Source organism: Emys orbicularis, chromosome 14 (genome assembly GCF_028017835.1).
Source record: "Emys orbicularis isolate rEmyOrb1 chromosome 14, rEmyOrb1.hap1, whole genome shotgun sequence".
In the NCBI taxonomy this organism is placed as follows: Eukaryota; Metazoa; Chordata; order Testudines; family Emydidae; genus Emys; species Emys orbicularis.
The window spans coordinates 36,724,360-36,744,067 of record NC_088696.1 but is presented as its reverse complement, the minus strand read 5'-3'; the positions used below and the strand labels follow the sequence as shown (position 1 = coordinate 36,744,067).

Sequence of the window (19,708 nt, the reverse complement as noted above, 5' to 3'; positions counted from 1 at the left end):
TATTAACAGTTACCTTGATCAGCTTTTCTATATCTCCATCACACAGCGACACTAAAGGCACAGTGAACGGCTTCCACACGGGATCCAACGTGTACTTAATCACCTGCAGTTTGGGAAGGAAGGAAAACGGTTCGATTAGAAGGAGCCAGTGGAAGTGAAGCGTTGAACACAAAGTACAGGCTGGAGACATGTTTTCAGTAACTTTCGACAGATAACAACTGGCATAAGGTTGGCATTGCTCTGCTGAAGTCAGAGGTGCTCCACCGCGTTAAATGGGAGTAGCATCACCCAGTCATGGAGGTTGTCACTGGCACTGAGCACTGAACCATCGGTCTGGTCCACATTGCCACTCCTTTGTTGAAATTCAGCTTACGTGGTCTCAGAAATGGCAGTTTCTTGCTTGGAAACCTTTCCTGTTGGTCAGGACACAATTTTGTAGCATTTCATCAAAGTCTAAACCCAGGCAGATCTAATGTCTAGAACAAGGGTGGGCAAACTTTTTGGCCCGAGGGCCACATCGGCGTTGCCAAACTGTATTGAGGGCTAGGTAGGGAAGGCTGTGCCTCCCCAAACAGCCTGGCATCTGCCCCCTCCCACTTCCCCCTGACTGCCCCCCTCAGAATCCCCGACCCATCCAACCCCCCTGCTCCTTGTTCCCTGACCGCCCCCTCCCTGGACCCCTGCCCCTAACCGCCCCCCGGGACCCCACCCCCATCCAACCCCGCCCCCGCTCCCTGTCCCGACTGCCCCAACCCCTATCCACCCCCCCGACCCCCGACAGGCCCCCCGGGACTCCCACGCCTATCCAACCCCCCTGTTCCACGTCCTCTGACTGCCCCCCATCCGAACCTCCGCCCCATCCAACCACCCCCTGCTCCCTGTCCCCTGACTGCCCCCCGGGACTCCCTGCCCCTTATCCAACCCCCCACACACCCCCCACCCCCTTACCAGCCGGAGCCAGCCACGCTGTCCGGCAGGAGTTCGCAGCCACGCCGCCCACAGTGCGGGCAGCGCAGCAAGCTGAGGCTGCGCGGTGGGTGCGGGGGGAGAGAAGACAGCAGGAGAGGGGGCGGGGGCTAGCCTCCCCGGCCGGGAGCTCAGGGGCCGGGCAGGACAGTCCCGCAGGCCAGACGTGGCCACGGGCCGTAGTTTGCCCACCTCTGGTCTAGCATCTTAGTCCTCCCCCATGGTTGACGCTGGGACTTCCAGAGTTAAGAGCAGGAGCTAAAGAACCAACTCGGAGCCGTAGGACACTCGTATAGAACAAGCACTGAGGGGTGAATCATAGCAGTGTAGGGAGGAGGTTATCTAGTCCAGCCCCCTGCGCTGAGGCAGGAACAAGTAAACCTAGACCATCCCGGACAGGTGTTTATCCAACCTGTTCTTAAAAACGTCCGAAGATGGGGATTCCACAACCTCCCTTGGTAACCTGTCCCAGTGCTTAACTGTCCCTAGGGTTAAAAAGTTTTAAATACCCAACCTAAATCGCCCTTGCTGCAAACTACGCTGATTACTTCTTGTCCTACCCTCAAGAACCACCAATCGCTGTGAAGCGTAACACACACTAAACAGCAGGGTTCATAAGCAAAGAAAACTTGCCTTCAGCCTCGCCTTTGAAAAGCTAGCAGAGAAGACTGAGGCTAGATCTACACTACAGGGGGGGTCGACCTAAGATACGCAACTTCAGCTACGTGAATAGCGTAGCTGAAGTTGCGTATTTTAGGTCGACTTACCTGGCTGTGAGGATGGCGGCGAGTCGACCGCTGCCGCGCCGCCGTCGACTCCGCTTCCGCCTCTTGCCGCGGTGGATTTCCGGAGTCGACGGCAGAGCCATCGGGGATCGATTTTATCGCGTCTTCACTAGACGCGATAAATCGATCCCCAATAGATTGATTGCTACCCGCCGAATCGGCGGGTAATGAAGACGTGCCCTGAGATTGTATTTTTCCATGTGTTTCTCTCATTTAATACACCTTCCACTCCTTAAGGACACACGCACAGCAGGTTTTCGGCCATGCAGAAAGGTGAACGCTAAATACATTGTTAGTCTAAAACTAAACGCTAAATACATTGTTAGTCTTTAAGGTGCCACCGGACTCCTTGTTGTTTTTGTGGATACAGACTAACACGGCTACCCCCGATGCTAAATACATGTGGTAGGTAATTGCCTATTTATACATGGAAGTTTTGCTTTCTCCAAAGCCATCAAGTGGCTTCTACTGCAACCAGAGCATTTCGGTTTAGTTACAATCAGGATTAGCATTGCTCCTGCAGGATAGGGTGAGCTTTGTCAGCAACTAGCGACAGGAACCAAGGACTGGCTTTTATTTTGCAGCGATGGGTGATGCAGACAGTCCCTCGTTAGGGAACAGGAAAAAAACCTGACATTAAGAGCACAGTTTAATGAAGGATTTGTAAACACCTGCTACATCAGGTTGGAAAGACCAGGGGGGAACCCACGCACATTAAGAATACACACTGTATGGTGCCCATATGCTGCCAGACGCCAGGTCCTTGAGGTGGGTGTCTATGAAAGGATCAATGCTTATTTCACCACATGGCACCCACCTGGAGATTCACACCTTATTTTAAAACATACTAACGACAGCATTATCCTACCACCTCAGACACCTCTGTTACTGAACAGCAATGGGCTCAGACTAATAGCCAGGAACATACCAAAAGCTGCAGCCCAAAGGAACCGGCAATCGCTTTATTTCTGGTACCCCCCCCCTCCGCCCAAAAAAGGAATCTAGATGTTTCTGTCATTTGGAATTCCTTTGAGAGCAGCAGTTTATTTTCAAGGCTGTTAAGTGGGACGTTATTTAAGCCTCTCTAAATGTGCAGAATTTTTTCCCCCTAGCCACTTAAAGAAAATAAAGCTTCAATAGATTCCGCTGCAATGTACGGCATTATGCTTCGCAACCCATGTATTTATTTAGTCTCAGGTTTCCCAATGAAGTCTGCAGCAGATAATGAACAGACACTGCCACGTGGCCAACAACGAGTCAAATGGGACTCACTAAAACGGGAGCCAGCAAACGGAAATCAAGTTTTCCCATGGAAAATTTCAGTTTTGTAAGAGAGGTGCATTGTGTCAGAAAATTGTTCCAAAATTCCCAACCAGCTCTATTTTTCAATTCATCTTAGGTCTGAATTGACGGTCCTGGGTTTGAAATTCTCTGTTTACCCTGGGCTTAAGCAGTCACGGGATCCGTACTGATTATTCTGCCCTTGAGTTTAAGTGCCTTGGCCAACATTTTCAAACGCAGCCTCTGATTTTGAGTGCCCAACTTGAGACATTTTTGAGAAGCACCAAGTATCTGCTGCTCTGGTTGAAGTCAAGGTAAGGGGATGACTACAAGTGGTCAAAAAAATGGAAAATGTTTGCATTCCTTTTTTAATTAAAAAAAAAAATCCAAACAGCTCTCAAAAGACCAGCACAAATCACAGAGTAAAAGTATGGAACAAGGTCTGTTTCAGATACTTCCACCTTTTCCTCACTCATACCATGTATTTTCCCTATAAACAGTATTTCCCTCCCCTTTTGCTAGCAATAAATCTAGAATATTAACTAGATTCCCACCCCCCAGAAGAAGAAGAATATAAAAGTTGTGAACCCAAGTTCTGAAAAGTGAATGATAGCCTAGAATAATTAATGCTTTTCAGACTAGTCCATTTTGTCCTCTTAATTATGCATTTGATATTATGGAATCATACAAAAAAGTGACCCATTACACCCAAATACACAATATTTCAACAAACTGGCTAGTGTATGTCTGCAGCATCGGAATTAGAATTATTGGAATTAGGACAGCACAACTGTGTGTCATAGGCCATATACAGAAAATAGTGGAGATTCCCCTTTAGCTCAAATGGCAGGGTGCTTTTGTGGGATCTGAATTCTATTCCCACTGTCATTATTAAGTTTTGAGGAGCTGTGTGATGTAGTGTAGGGACAACTGAATTACTTAGATGGTTAAGAATGGTTATAATATGCTCTTTCCACATTGGGGATCAATATACTAAGTTTTCAAATAAATTTTCAAAGCCCCTACACATACAGGCCAAATATAGGCAAAGCTATTGCAGAATGAGCCATTACAGAATAGCTTCCTGTGCAGACACACTATTCTAGCAATAATTATTCTGAAATAGTGTCACGGATCACAGCATGGCCAGGCACCAGGAGAGTCAGAGCCCAGGGTCAGGGCCAGAGTCAGGAACTGAGCAGGGCTGGTGTGGACTGGAGCAGGGCAGGCACAAGACTGGGAGAACAAGGCTGGAGCAGGAGCAATCACGGCTGTGGGCGGAAGTGTAGAGCAGCCAGTGACCTGCTGCGACTGCTGAACTCCAAGGCAGACCGGTGGGCACCTTGAAGCCAATCAGGCAGCCCGGCCAATGAGGTGATGCTGCTGCAGCCCAGCTGGGCTCATTTACTGGCCCGAGGACTGAGCCAGCTAGCCTCAGGATCAACTGAAGGAACTCCAGCCCATAGTTCATGACAAACAGGGCATCCACACAGGTAGCTATTTTATACCGCAGTGGCTGTGTGTGGCAGAATGTAACCCTGTGTTCACATCTTGCCGGCTATTGTAATCATTTTTGTACAAGGTATGCCTTGTGAGGTATCATTTGAAAACTCATAATTTGCTGGTCAGTATCGTCCTGACAACATATGTGTGGCAACACTGTACGTGAAGTTATACTGTGGTGATCTTAACACATGTGCCAAACCCCACAGCCGTGCCCAAACTGACTGGCAAACAGCTCTGTCCTAAACAAAGGAACATGTGCTCTACTTAATTTGCACTTAAGCAGTAAACAGAGCCATCAAGCAGGAAGGGACACAAAGAAAGCTCGAACGGGTGAGGGGAAAAAAGGCAGCAGGGAACATCCTTCCACATAGACTCTTTGTCTCCCGGTGCCCAGCTGGAAATGTTTTTCAAGAGAGGGATTGAAACTAGAAAAAGGAGGGACAAACACCCCAACGCAGCCCTCTTTCTTTCCCGGCCCATCGCATTCACGGGACCTGAAGCAACAAAGGAAGCTTCGCTGGACTCTGGGGGAAGGGGTCCTGAGTGACAGGGTTTGGTCAGTAAGACTGCCGGAAGCATGTGGTAAGAAACTTTGCTTGAATCTGATATAGTTTGTTAAGTTAGGTATTAGTAAACGTCTTATCTTTATTATTCTTGAAACCATTTCATACTTTTATGCCTCATTACTTGTACTCACTTAAAATTTGGTTCTTTGTAGCTGATAAACTTGTTTTATTGTTTTATCCAATACAGTGTGTTTAAATTGAAGTGTCTGGGAAACTCCACTGAGGCTGACAAATTGTGTGCATATTATTCTCTTAAAGGAATATAGAACTTAAGGACTTAATATAACTTGTATTGTCCAGGAGGGGGTTGGGCAGTACAGGACATACATCTCTGGGGGAAAATCTAAGACTGGGGGTGTGTAGGGGTCACCCTGCCATATAACCAAGGCTGGTGAGAGCCAGAGTGTAACCCAAGCGTGGCTGGCAGGCTGCAGTCACACAAACACTCAGGGTTGGGTTTCTATGCTGGAAGGCTGTTTGTGAGTGGCCCAGGTGGGAGCTACTTCAGCAAGGCATTGTAAGGCACCCACGGTTGTGGGGATTAGTCTGGACTGTACCCTGGCATGTCACACTATGCCACTCAATTCCCCCATTGAACTCAATGAGGCGTAAGCACCTACTTAAATGCTTTGCTGAATCAGGGCGTCCCCGACCATTTCCCCACCAGGAACACAAGGACAGAAAGCCTGAAAGAACTAACCTGTGATAACAGCTCCTCAATTCAATCCTCGAGAGCTGAAAGAAATTGTGTCCAGTCCCGTCTTTCGGGACTATCTTCACAGTGAAGCTGTCAGTTAACTGCCCCACTTCCCTTCTTTGCTAAGTGGCAAGAGCCATGTGTAAACAGCAGCCATTCCCTTTGAAATGAGCTTTGGGGGTGGGGAAAGCACGCATTAAGTCTAACTTTCAAACGAGAAGATTCTTGTGTCTCTCTCACCTGACTCTTGCAACCACCCCACGGTGCTGAACAGTGAAGCTGAGAGGAAGGGCTATGGCACCTCCGCAAACAACCTCTCAGCGTCATTTGTCAGTGAGGACAGAGCTTCAGCACAGCTGTAGCGTACAGGTGCACGCGGGCTGGGAAAACAGCCTCAATTCCCCACGCCTAGGAGCCAGCCAGAGCTTTCATCTGTGGCCCTCTCATTAGGTTCCAGCCCACAGAGGGTCTGCAGCCACGTTTGGTGCACGCAGGGTAACGTACAAACACACGCTCTCCTCCCGCAGCCTTGCTGCTGCTTGTCCTTTACATGCAAAAACCCCACCCCTCCCCCAGAGCCGGTACAACCAAAGATAACCTTTCCGTAAACGAACAGGAAACATTCCCAGCTGTGACAGATGGTGTAAGGTCAGCGTCACTCCCCTGAAGTTATTCAAACTCTGCCGATTTACACCAGCTGAGGACTTAGCCCAAAGCATTTTGTACTTGTACAGTGCCTTTTTTTTTTTGTTTGTTTAAACACAAGTTGATGACTTCCAAGCACGTCCTGAGGCTGCTTGAAGGCAAGGAAGCATGATCCCCATTTTACACATGGGGAAACCGAGGCACAGACAGGGGAGTGAATTGCCCAGGATCAGACAGAGGCTCTCGACTCGAGACAATGGGCCAGATGCTAAGCGGGTGTGCAGTGGTGTCGCTCCACTGAAGCCCACAGAGCTGTGCTCTTTCATGCCAGTTGAGGAGCTGACCCAATGCCTCCTCAATTAGCACGTTTTAATGCTAAATTAAATGGGTCCCTTACCTACTATTGCAACCCTTGTTCTGTCTTGGTCACCTCTCACCAGGATCAACGTGACCAGCCTGCTTTGCCCCTCTCCAGTTTATCCAAAATCCTGCTGTTTCTCCTGCTTTTGCTGCTCCAGCTACATCATCCCTCCTTGAGTCCTTGCCTGGGCTCTTCGTTTTTACCTCAGGTTCAACCCCCTCTTCTCCATGGCTCTACACTCTTGACCCCTCTTCCAGCTCTGCTCTCCTGCAGTCCTACTCCACCGTCCCCTCCCAATCCATTCACTTTACCGGTCCTTCCTTCTTCCCCGCCCTCGCTTGGATTCATTCAGACTGCCCTGACTGCCGTGCGTCCTCTCCACCTCCTTAAGACACACTTCTTACATGAAGCCTAAGTTGGTCTCCTCTCTAATCAGGCCTCCACACTCTCCTATCTGTATATTGTTACCCTGTGCTTGGTTGGGTGGAATTCAAGTCACAGGCTCTTTGGGCCAGGTGGAATCTCTTCTCTGCAAAGTGCTGTGCATAGCTACAACACTTACATAATTAGGGTTTCTGATGTTCAGTTTTAAGGCCTGGTCTACACTTACCCCCCAAGTCGAAGTAAGGTACGCAAATTCAGCTACGTGAATAACGTAGCTGAATTCGACATACCTTACTTCGAACTTACCGCGGTCCACACGCGGCAGGCAGGCTCCCCCGTCGACTTCGCGGTACTCCTCTCGCCGAGCTGGAGTACCGCAGTCGACGGGGATCACTTCCTGGTTCGATTTATCGCGTCCACACCAGACGCGATAAATCGAACTCGGAACTTCGATCCGCAGCCGTCGAACTACCGGGTAAGTGTAGACTAGCCCTAACTGATAAATACCAACGAAGCCCCCTCCCCATAAAAACAAATGAAATCTGTATATCCAATGAACATTGAGAAAACCCTGGAAATTGTGACTTGTATCTAAGGGCCTGTCCACATGAAGCAGTAATGTGGACTACAGGGGTGTGATTTCTAAAATGCACCAACATGTTGTGCATTAATTGGACTGTGCAGACCCTGCTGGTGCGCAGTCAGCGTTCACTAGTGCACTTTAACATAGTACGGTTTGAAACAGTATTACATTAAATTAAAGCATGCTAGGGATCATTACAAAGAGATTATTCATTACAGTAAAAACTATTGTAATGAGTAATGTACAGTACATATTACCAGTTACAGTCCATACAAAGAGAAAGCCCTGAAGGAAACCCAATCTTTGCACAGAAGTAAAAAATTGCTAAAAATAACCTCCACCCCCAAACCTCAGAAGCCCTAAAAATACATTGATTATAGAATCATAGAATCGCAGGACTGGAAGGGACTTTGAGAGGTCATCTAATCCAGTCCCCTGCACTCATGGCAGGACTAAATATTATCTAGACCATCCCTGACAGGTCATTGTCTAACCTGCTCTTAAAAACCTCAATTATTTGTTTAGCTTATTTGCTGCAACTCTGACCACCACCAACTCTCCCACTTTCCAAGTCAAACAGTTTCAGCTGGACATGGGTAGGCAAAGAAATGGATTTACAACAAGGTCCACCTGTCCGCTCACCTCTGATCAGTGATACTATCAGAAAAAAGGTTAAGGACAAAAAAGTACCAAGTGGCTAACCTAAAACCTCAAATACTAGTCCCACTCACCTCCGTTCTGTGGACTAGCATCCATTTCCCATCGTCGCCTGGTTTATAAAACTCTAGAAATGGATCGGACTTTCCAAACAGGTCCTGTGGGAAAATACAACATGGGTTATACAATTATTTCCATTCAACTGTACGATGCTCAGGCATGGGACACCCTGCAAAAGGAAAATGACACTCTTCACTACAAGTTAGAGGACTTCATAGTCCTAGTTGTCTTCTGCCAAGGCAGGGAAGAATATAACACAGAATTAAAGTGACAATACATGGGTATTAAACATCCCCTAGCAAGTTTTACAAGTTTAACTGATAGGATTAGTAATAAGCACTTAGAATGGGAGTATTGTTATAAAAGAGACTGGTCTCGTATTTATTTTGACCTGCACATTGTAAGTATTAAGGGTGTGGTTTTCAAAAGCTCTCAGCGTTAGTCTGACGCTGCTCCTATTTGAAGTCAATGATAAAACTCCACTGATGTGATGGGTGCAGTGTTACAGCAAAGCCCTCTTGAAACACACACCCTAAACTCTTAGGACTTGTCTTCAGAAGTGTGGACACATTTGTTGCACTTTCAAATTTCCAGCAATTTAGGTTGTCCCTGTACATTTAACAGGAGGCGGCTAAACTGACAATAGACAGGTGTAAATCAGTGTAAGAGTGTCCACACACCACGCTGCATCCCTTTATTTAAACTGGTTTAAAATCCCACCTTCAGTTCAACAACTCTGTTTAGACCAGACCCTAGTACAGGAGGAGGAGTACCTACGCTGATGGGAGAAGCTCTCCTGTTGGCATAGGTAGTGTCTTCATTAAGGGCTACAGTGCTGTAAGTGTAGACAAGCCCTTACATTGTTAGAGACACCACTCACACAAAGAGTAACACTGGCTATCGGAAGAAGGTCTCCAAGCCCCACATTTTCAAAAGCACAGGGAGAGGGTCTGTCTTTATGAAAGAGCTCACGAACTTTATTGGGAACCGTGAAGCTAAAATTCCGTGCAACCCTGAAGACTTACAAGGCAGAGGTATATTTAAGAAGTGCTACATTAAACTCTTGCAGCCAAACTATTTTACCCAGAAGCCCAGAGAAATGCATAAATTCAACAAATGCAAACACATTAACCAAGTACAGATGGACCCTGCAACATCCTAAATGCCTATGGCCAACACGTTTCCCATTTGGCCCACATTTTACGGTAAATTGTTCCAGTAGAAAAACTGCCCAAGTTTACAGTTTTTCCATGTGCGATCTCACATTCACAGTCCTAACAGCAACATGCTGAGTGGGTTCTATAGAGAATATGCATCCCGCATGCAACGGAAAACCACGTAGCTGAGTTCAGGTTTAGAAAAACATCTGAAGCGTTAAAAAATTTTTAAAAATGCACAAACGTCCCGGAATGAAAAGATATACGCAGCAATAAGGAGCGAACGGAGCAAACCCTTTATGGTTTCTCTAGAGCAAACCACATCAGCTTTGACAGACAGATCATGTAATAATCAGAGACATGCTGATTCTGCTCCAGCCAATGCTGTTTGCTGTTAACTTTCACTCTGTCTTTAGATACCTCCCCGATAAAGAGCTGCTTGTTTCCTGCCGGTTTATAGACACACACTCTCTATGTATGCAGAGAGATTATTTATAGGCGCACTCACACCGGGCATAGGGAACCATATTGACACTGTTAGTTACAGCCAATACCCACAATTTAATCCATGAGCAGTCCACTTCCCATCAATGGCATTACTTGTGGCGTAAGGCACTACTCAGTGAGTAAAGGGATCAGAGTCTGACCTTGAATGGTTAGTGAAAACAAGTTTGTTGCTTAATATCCTTGAAAGACAAAACACTCAACAAAGCTGGTGGAAAGAGGAAGGAAAGCGGCAGCAGCAACAACACATGAGCGAATCATAGGACTGGAAGGGAGCTCGAGAGGTCATCTAGTCCAGTCCCTGGACTGATCCCAGGATCCCAGCTCCACTCCACTGCAGCCCTTTTCATCAACGGATCTCAAAGCAATTTACAAAGGAAATCTGTATCCCCATTTTACAGATGGGGAAACTGAGGCATGGAGAGACAAAATGCCTTGCCCCGGTACCCAGCAGGCCAATGCTAGAGATGGAATAGGACCACATGATTGAGTCCCAGTCCAATGCTCTATCCATTAGGTTCTCATGAGTCACTGATACCTTTACAAGTAATGGTTTTCAGGATCCCATAGCTGATAAAGAGGTTTAATGTTTGCATGTTGAGAATAAAACACCCACACACCTTTTTATCCAGTTTTCTGCCAGCCATGCTCAGAGTGATCACTCTGTTATCTGACAGCTCTTGGGCAGCTATCTGAAAGACAAGAGAAAGTTTTATTCATTTTTAGAATGAAAATTAAATTCACTGATTAATTGCACACGAGATTCCAAAGCCAAAACTACGAAAGAGCATGTTAGGCCTTCTTTGTTTGTTTAATCGTTTACTATTTAGAATGAGATACATCCCTACATGCTGCACAAGACCTGTTCTCAAATAAACTCATTACATAGCCTACAAATACAGCAAGAGTTAGGAACTAATATCACCCTTGTCAAACTGTAGGTAATTTTACCAGTCCAGACACAAGTCTATTCCCTCCCCCCGCCCCCCCCCGCCTTTTACTAGCATTGTTAATGAAAAAACAAAAAAAGACTATTGAGTTTATAAAAACATCATCACCCTCGTCACTGAACGGAGAAATTTACAAAGTTGATTTATACACATGACCCATAATTAGACCATCTATGGCCCTGATCCTGCAATTGGATGCAAACATCCGCATCCATTCGCCCATATCTTTAACAAAGACAAATGCAAAGTGCTCCACTTAGGAAGAAAAAATCAGTTTCACACATATAGAATGGGAAGAGATTGTCTAGGAAGGAGTACGGCAGAAAGGGATCTAGGGGTTATAGTGGACCACAAGCTAAATATGAGTCAACAGTGTGATGCTGTTGCAAAAAAAGCAAACATGATTCTGGGATGTATTAACAGGTGTGTTGTGAGCAAGACACGAGAAGTCATTCTTCCGCTCTACTCTGCTCTGGTTAGGCCTCAGCTGGAGTATTGCGTCCAGTTCTGGGCACCGCATTTCAAGAAAGATGTGGAGAAATTGGAAAGGGTCCAGAGAAGAGCAACAAGAATGATTAAAGGTCTTGAGAACATGACCTATGAAGGAAGGCTGAAAGAACTGGGTTTGTTTAGTTTGGAAAAGAGAAGACTGAGAGGGGACATGATAGCAGTTTTCAGGTATCTAAAAGGGTGTCATAAGGAGGAGGGAGAAAACTTGTTCACCTTAGCCTCTGAGGATAGAACAAGAAGCAATGGGCTTAAACTGCAGCAAGGGAGGTCTAGGTTGGACATTAGGAAAAAGTTCCTAACTGTCAGGGTGGTTAAACACTGGAATAAATTGCCTAGGGAGGTTGTGGAATCTCCATCTCTGGAGATATTTAAGAGTAGGTTAGATAAATGTCTATCAGGGATGGTCTAGACAGTATTTGGACCTGCCATGCGGGCAGGGGACTGGATTCGATGACCTCTCGAGGTCCCTTCCAGTCCTAGAATCTATGAATCTATATGCAGCCCCACTGAACTCAGACAGACCCAGATGCAGGATGGGGCTCCAAGTGTTGCTACTAGGATTCAGAAGGAACCATCAAGGTACTTTTCTTCCCCTCCACTACTCATTAGTACTGCTCGGTGTCTTTGAAGCTTAAAACTGAAATCTAGTCTCCTTTACCCCTATAGCCTAGACATACTGGTTCTTTGTTGTACAGCTGCTGAGTTAGTTCAGTCCACCCGCCTAATGCTTATTTCCTGCCTCCTGCCCCACTCCATGGCGGACTCCCTCTGTTCTCTAGTCTTCCCATGTCACGCTTCAGTACAACATCCATAACGCAAACATTGCGCCCATTTGCAAATGCAGGTTAGGCCATTTTCTCTTTTGCCCCATTTAGATTTCACCCCAAAAGCTTCGGTGAAATCAAACTGGTAGAATGAAAAATAATTCCATGGGAATAATATGGCTGGCATCAGTGCAATGTGTTGCATTTCCCCCCTCAATTCGCCTCCTGACCTAGCCTTGGAAAAGTGACATTGAAAATAGCTTTTTTCCTCCAACAACCTTTGCTTCCCAAAATGATTAGACTAAAAAACAGTGAGTCATGGAGCATCTGTTGGGCTTGAGCCAAGTGGAGCTGGTTATCATCATAAGAACATAAGAATGGACATACTGGGTCAGACCAATGGTCCATCCAGCCCAGTATCCTGTCGTCCGACAGATCCATCATCCCCTGTTGTCCACTCCCAGCTTTTGGAAGTCTGAGGTTTAGGGACACCCAGAGCATAGAGTTGAGTCCCTGACCATCTTGGCTAATAGCCATCGATGGACCTATCCTTCATGAATTTATCGGAGTCTTTTGTTAATCCAGCTATAATTTTGGCCTTCACAGCATCCCCTGACAACTAGTTCCACGGGTTGACCGTGTGTTGTGTGAAGAAGTACTCCCTTTTGTTTGTTTTAAATCTGTTACCTGTTAATTTCATTGGGTGACCCCTGGTTCTTGTGTTATGGGAAGAGGTAAGTATCACTTCCTTATTCACTTTCTCCACACCACTCATGATTTGAGAGACCTCGATCATCTCTCTCCCCTTAGTCATCTCTTTTCTAACCTGAACAGTCCCAGTCTTTTTAATCTCTCCTCATATGGAAGCTGTTCCATAGCCATAAGCATTTTTGTTGCCCTTCTCTGTACCTTTTCCAATTCAAATCTATCTTTTTTTAGATGGGGCAACGAGAACCACAGGCAGTATTCAGGGTGTGGGCGTACCATGGATTTATACAGTGGCATGATGATCTTTTCTGTCTTATTATGTATCCCTTTCCTAATGGTTCTTAACATTCTGTTTGCTTTTTTGACTGCTGCTGCTCATGAAGCTGATGTTTTCAGAAAACTGTCCAGGATGACTCCAAGCTTTCTTTCCTGAGTGACACCAGCTAATTTAGACCCCAGCATTTTGTGTGAATAGTTGGGATGATGTTTTCCAATGTTCATTACTTTTCATGGATCAATATTTAATTTCATCTGCCATTTTGTTACCCAGTCACCCAGTTTTACAAGATTCCTTTGTAACTCTTCACAGTCTGTTTTGAACTTAGCTATCGTGAGTTATTTTGTATCATCTGCAAACTCTGCCTCCTCACTGTTCACATAAGATCATTTTTTCCAGATCATTGATGAATAGGTTGAGGCTTTCTGAAAGTCCAAGTACACTATGTAAACTGGATCACCTAGTCCACATGTTTGTTGCTCCCCCTCCCCCAAACAATTGTAATAGATTGGTGAGGCATGATTTCCCTTTACAAAAGCCATGTTGACTCTTCCCCAACATATCATGTTCATCTATGTGTCTCACAATTCTGTTCTTTACTATAGTTTCAACCATTTCCCCTGGTACCGAAGTTAGGCTTACCAGCCTGTAATCGCCAGGATCGCCTCTGCAGCCTTTTTAAAAAATCGTTACATTAGCTATCCTCCAGTCGTCTGTACAGAGGCTAACACAGTTAGTAGTTCTGTAATTTCATATTTGAGTTACTTCAGAACTTTTGAGTGACAACCATCAGGTCCTGGTGACTTACTAATGCTTCATTTATCAATTTGTTCCAAAACCTCCTCCACTGACATCTGAATCTGAGACAGTTCCTCAGATTTATCACCTAAAAAGAATGGCTCAGGCGTGGGAATCTCCCTCACATCCTCTACAGACCAATGCGAAGAATTCATCTAGCTTCTCCGCAATGGTCTCATCTTCCTTGAGGGCTCCTTTAGCACCTTGATTGTCCAGTGGCCCCACTGATCATTCGGCAGGCTTCCTGCTTCTGATGTACTTACAAAAAATGTTTGCTGCTAGTTTTTGTGTCTTTTGCTAGTTGCTCTTCAAAGTCTTTTTTGGCCTGCCTAGTTATACTCTTACCTTTGACCTGCCAGAGTTCATGTTCCTTTCTATTTTCCTCAGTAGAATTTGACTTTCAATTTTTAAAGGATGTCTAACCACCTCTTTTGCTCTGTTGTTTAACCATGTTTGCACTTCTTTGGTCCTCACTGTTTTTTTTTAATTTGGGATATTGTGACGGGATCACCTCTACTAACTGCTCAATGGTGCCTCCTTGTGGCTCATATGGGGAACTAGCTCTGCCACCTGGTCTGATGCCACTTCCTGTGGTTACTCAGCCCGTCATTCCCCTCACTTACTCCGTGACCTCTCATGCACCAGGAGCTGCAGCTCTTTCCTCTTCATGGCTTAGCCCTCCGGCTAAGTCACATTAAAGTTCTCCCCACTTCCGCAGTAACATCAACGTCTGCTTCCAGCCGCCTCTAAATGGGCTATCCCTAGTGTGCCACTCCAGTAGTGACTTGTAGGGGAACCCAGGCCCACCCTCTACACCAGGATCAACTTCTGTTGGCGAGAAGAAGAACTAGGGGTCACCAAATGAAATTAATAGGCAGCAGGTTTAAAACAAATAAAAGGAAGTTCTTCTTCACACAGCGCACAGTCAACTTGTGGAACTCCTTGCCTGAGGAGGTTGCAAAGGTTGGGACTATAACAGCGTTTAAAAGAGAACTGGATAAATTCATGGAGGTTAAGTCCATTAATTGCTACTAGCCAGGATGGGTAAGGAATGGTGTCCCTAGCCTCTATTTGTCAGAGGGTGGAGATGGATGGCAGGAGAGAGATCACTTGATCATTACCTGCTAGGTTCACTCCCTCTGGGGCACCTGGCAGTGGCCACTGTCGGTAGACAGGATACTGGGCTGGATGGACCTTTGGTCTGACCCAGTATGGCCGTTCTTATGTTCTTATGAGAGAGACCTGAAGAAGAGCTCTGTGTAAGCTTGAAAGCTTGTCTCTCTCACCAACACGAGTTGGTCCAATAACAGATATTACCTCACCCACCTTGTCTTTCATTAATGTCACACAAAAGGATCCTAGACATTAGAAAGTTAAACCCTACTGGGTCTTCTCTACAAATGCAAATGGTTTCCCCAACCGAATCTATGACTCTGGGCAGAATCTGCATTTCATTCGTCATCCCGGCACTTGGGATGTTTAAATTGATGGAAAAGCTCAGTGCCTGCTCCCAGCCAGATCAATCGGATTCCTCACTGGCAAACTTTCTAACCTGCTTTCCGTTCACGAGGCTATCACAGAGAACGGGGCTGACCTGTCGCTACTGTAAGTCAGTGGACACCAATTTTCACCAGCTGAGGGCCTGGCCCCAAGGGCCAAAACCATCCATTGTTGCTACTCAAGTTATACCAGGCATGAATGTAGCCCAGCACATAATGAGTTAAAGAGGCATCTTTCACCCTCCTATAAACTGAAAAATAGCTTTCACTGCCAAACACCAGTGGGCTGGTTTTGTCTGGAATATGCTCTAATGTGTTTCTTGGTATTTTAAGGAAGGGAACGTTTTATAACAAAAAAATATGAAGTCATTTATGTTGCCAGTGATTATCTGCTGTTTTTTAGAAAAGGCTTCATCCTCCTCTAAGATCTGTCCCCCTCCCAACCCATCCTCTTCCACTGCACCCTGCTGCCTAGCGCTACCTCCAACCTTGTGTGTGACAGAGGGTATTACACCAGGCATGACAAACTCCTGGCGTCGCCGCGGGGCTCGGCAGCAGAACACAGGGGGATGAAACAGCAGCTGAAGACAATCAGGCTCCAGAGAACTCAGAAGGGTAGAAATACACACATTTTGATTTGTATTAGTACGATAATATTTCAGAGCGTTCCCCGATGCAAGATCCCTGCACGAGTATTTAAGAGGAAGCATAATCACATCTAGGTCATTACGAAACTTGGGAAATCAAGGGACAATTTTCGTCAGAAGGAGCAATCAGAGGACTCTTACTGCTTAAGAAAAATGCAGAGGCAGTAGAGAGTTATAGCCTGTCGTGTCTCTTCAGACAACTGGGATAGAGCACCATTTATGGCCTCTGAATAACTATTAGAACAAAGCACTTTAAGTATAGACCTCTGCTCTAGGAGACAGAGACAACTCGCACGCTTAGGGAGATGCTGATTGTATTATGGTACATGCTGAACTTCCTAATACCAAAACGTGTTGTGTGTGGTTCAAGGGCACTATACGGCCCCCGCACGGCCCATCATAGAAGTGGAGATTTCACTGCAGAAGCACACAGGAGACCGGCTGCTTCAGGAGGATGGACAGAACGGTCAGCGCTGGCGTGTTTCGCAGTGTAAGGATACCCGGGGATGGGTCAGTTGCAAGGACTGAACCCGGGACCTCTGGATTTAAAAGCATTAATGGCTCAAGAACCAGGCCTGTATGTCAGGGTCGCCGAGAGCGGGTTTGGGCCCCAGTGAAAAAACATTTTTTCGGGCCCCCCAGCAAGGGCGGACCAGCTAAACAGGGCCGACGACAGGTGGGGGAAGCCGGGCCCCCTTCCGGACCGCCGGGCCCCGGTAATTTGTACCGGCTTCCCCGCCCCTCTCGTCCGCCCTGTCTGGAAGTGACAGCAGACTCTGATCTCTGTAGGCTGTCTGGCCATCAGAGGGGCACCAAGACGCTGTTGGTTAGTGCATTACAACAGGCTGCCTGCAGCTCCAGGGAGGAGATGCTAAGCACAGGGCTGCTCTCTCATTACCATCTTTCACCCTTCTCAGGACCAAATACGTCACTATCTGCCCTACACAGTCAATGTCCAAGGCCCAGAGCTAGGAGGGGAATGGATCATTCCTATGAATAAGGAGCCTGGAAAGCTGATGAAGGCTAAAGAGAGTGCTTTAAGAAGAGGCAGCAGGCCTTCATGGATAAGCCATCAGGCTGAGAGTCAGAGGCCCTGGGTTCTAGTCCTGGCTCGGTGACAGATGTGTTGTGTGACCTCAGGTAAGTTGCTTCCACTCTCCAATGTGGGGATAATGACAGTGGGCAGAAGTCTAGCATGGAAGGCCCTACAGGAGGGACACAAAGCCAAAGCTGGGGCTGGAATTTAGGCTGTACCCCATTTGTTCCTTTGCTAATAAGGTTAAGCCCCAGGAAGGCAGCGTGCATGACCCGGTACCGTGCACACACACTCTGCAGCAGGGCGGGACAGGCAGCTGCTCCCGAGCCCACTGTAACGTTTAATCGCGCTGTATCTTTTGCTTGCTGTCTCCTCGTTCCCTTTCATTTCGCGCTTGCTCTGGGCCCATGCCAAGTCTGACTCAAAGCACCGCAGCTATTAACAACCTAACAAGCGACGGATCGTGCTTCGGAAGCACACACCTTTGCCGCAGAGAGGTTCTGTTACCAGGCAGCCTTATCTCCTTGGATAATAAGTTAAGCTGCATAAGTGAGTTTGGTGACTGAAATTATTTTACGCCTCTTCCCTGCCCGTGCTTGGGGGGAAAAACCCCCACATAATTAACCCCCCTTCCACTCTACCTACAAACAAATTCAGATGGTCTTTCAGCTGGACGTAGGGTCCACACCCTGACTGTGGTATGAAACTCTTAGCACAAGCTTCAAGCATTGTACAGAGCTTAGTGGAGAATTTACCCCTTTCTCATGACCGTCCATTCTGTAGGCGCACGGGGGTCCACCTCTAGGTTTTGCAAAGAAGGGTCCTTGGAAATTTGGCCTCCGTATTCAAAGGAGGGACGCTCTGGTTGGAAAGACTTAGCACCCCAAGAAAAGGCGATTGACAAAATGTTGGGGACAGGGAGGTCATTGGCTCATGAACAGATAGTGGGAGGAGAGAGTAGGTGACCCAGCACCAGTGGGGAGTCTGTCGCTGGCAAAGTGACTCACTCCAGAGAATGGGAGGGTCAGAGAAGTTTGCTTCATCCCAGTTCTGAATGGCTCTAAAGCAGGGGTCCCCAACGCGGTGCCCGCGGGTGCCATGGCGCCTGCCGGGGCGTCTAAGTGCACTCGCCTACTGGCCAGCGGACGAGCATCCGCCGAAATGCCACCGAATTTCGGCGGCAACGCCTCTGGATGATGCCGTTTGTCAGCGGCATTTCGGCGGATGCTTGTCCACCGCCACGGTCCTCCGTGGCTCGTCGTCTGGCGCCCACCAAACGAAAAAGGTTGGGGACCACTGCTCTAAAGACTCACGAGCAGCAGCTCTAGTGACCTGGGCACTGCACTCCCATTGGGGGGCTCCGAAGCAGCAGCACGTCACGGGGGAGCCTCCACTTACCGGGAAAACCTGCAAAGCCGTCGCAAAGCACTTAGAAAAAGTCCCTTCCACGCAGGCCCACGTTAGCTAAGGGGGTTACAGGGATGGGAGCTGTGGTCTTCCTTGTGAGCCATGTCACGGACGGGCAAGCAAAGGGGGCACAGAGAGGGGTGAATAACTCACAGGTGCAAAGCAAGCGATTCAGGGGCCTTGGATGGAAAACCGGAGCAGGAGTTTTCTGCCCTTTCCCTGCTCAGGCCTCACTCCAAGCCACAATAGCCACCACATCCCGCTGTGCACGGGAGGAGGGGGACTCCCCAGGAGCGGTAAGTGATGGTGGAGATCCTGGCTCCATGCAGACGCCCGGAACAGAGCACGAGGCCCCCTCCCCCCGCCAACTCCGCTTGCTACAGCTGGGCAGAAAGTTTCTCCTCCCCACCTCGGCCCCCAGGAGCGACGACCCACGTAGGCGGCTTTCGCGCTCCGTTCTGGGGCTTCACGTGCCTCGGCTGCAGCAACGCGGACGCCTCCAGCCCCGGCACTGCCGACGGTCCGGCCACGCCAGCCTCCAGCGAGGCACGAGGCTCCTAGATCAAAAGATGAGACCAACCGATATGGGACTAGGGAACAGCCTGGATCGTAAACCCCTCCCGGCAGGGATCCTCCTCCTCTTGCTTCTTGTACAGCGCCAGGCACGGTGCTGGGGCCTTTGTAATATTTATAAATAGGTCAGAGGGGCGGGTGGGGGGTGGGGGGGTTAATATCAGTAATTTGCTGATTAGTACATTGTTTCACTGATACAGGTGTGAGCAGCCATTGCAGCGACGGGGCGGTGCTTTCATCCGGGACCTCGCAGCACTTTACAAAGGTGCATTAGTCTTATTAAGCCCCTTTTACAGGCCAGGGAAATGAGGCTCAGCCAGGGAAGTGCTGAAAGCCACACCGGGTCGGGGCAGATTCAGAGGGAGAATTTCCAGTTGTGACAGACGT

At 47.6% G+C, this 19,708-nt stretch overlaps 1 protein-coding gene across 1 annotated transcript in view; it reads right to left on the bottom strand.

The window, feature by feature from the left end:
* CPNE2 (copine 2) overlaps nucleotides 1-19,708 on the bottom strand; it is a 131,951-nt gene that overhangs the window by 78,999 nt on the left and 33,244 nt on the right. The window contains exons 4-6 of the mRNA XM_065416363.1: nucleotides 10,773-10,844; nucleotides 8,506-8,589; nucleotides 14-103 (exon numbers count right to left, since the gene is read on the bottom strand). Of these exons, the coding sequence (XP_065272435.1) occupies nucleotides 14-103; nucleotides 8,506-8,589; nucleotides 10,773-10,844 (246 nt within the window). The remainder of the gene's footprint in view (nucleotides 1-13; nucleotides 104-8,505; nucleotides 8,590-10,772; nucleotides 10,845-19,708) is intronic.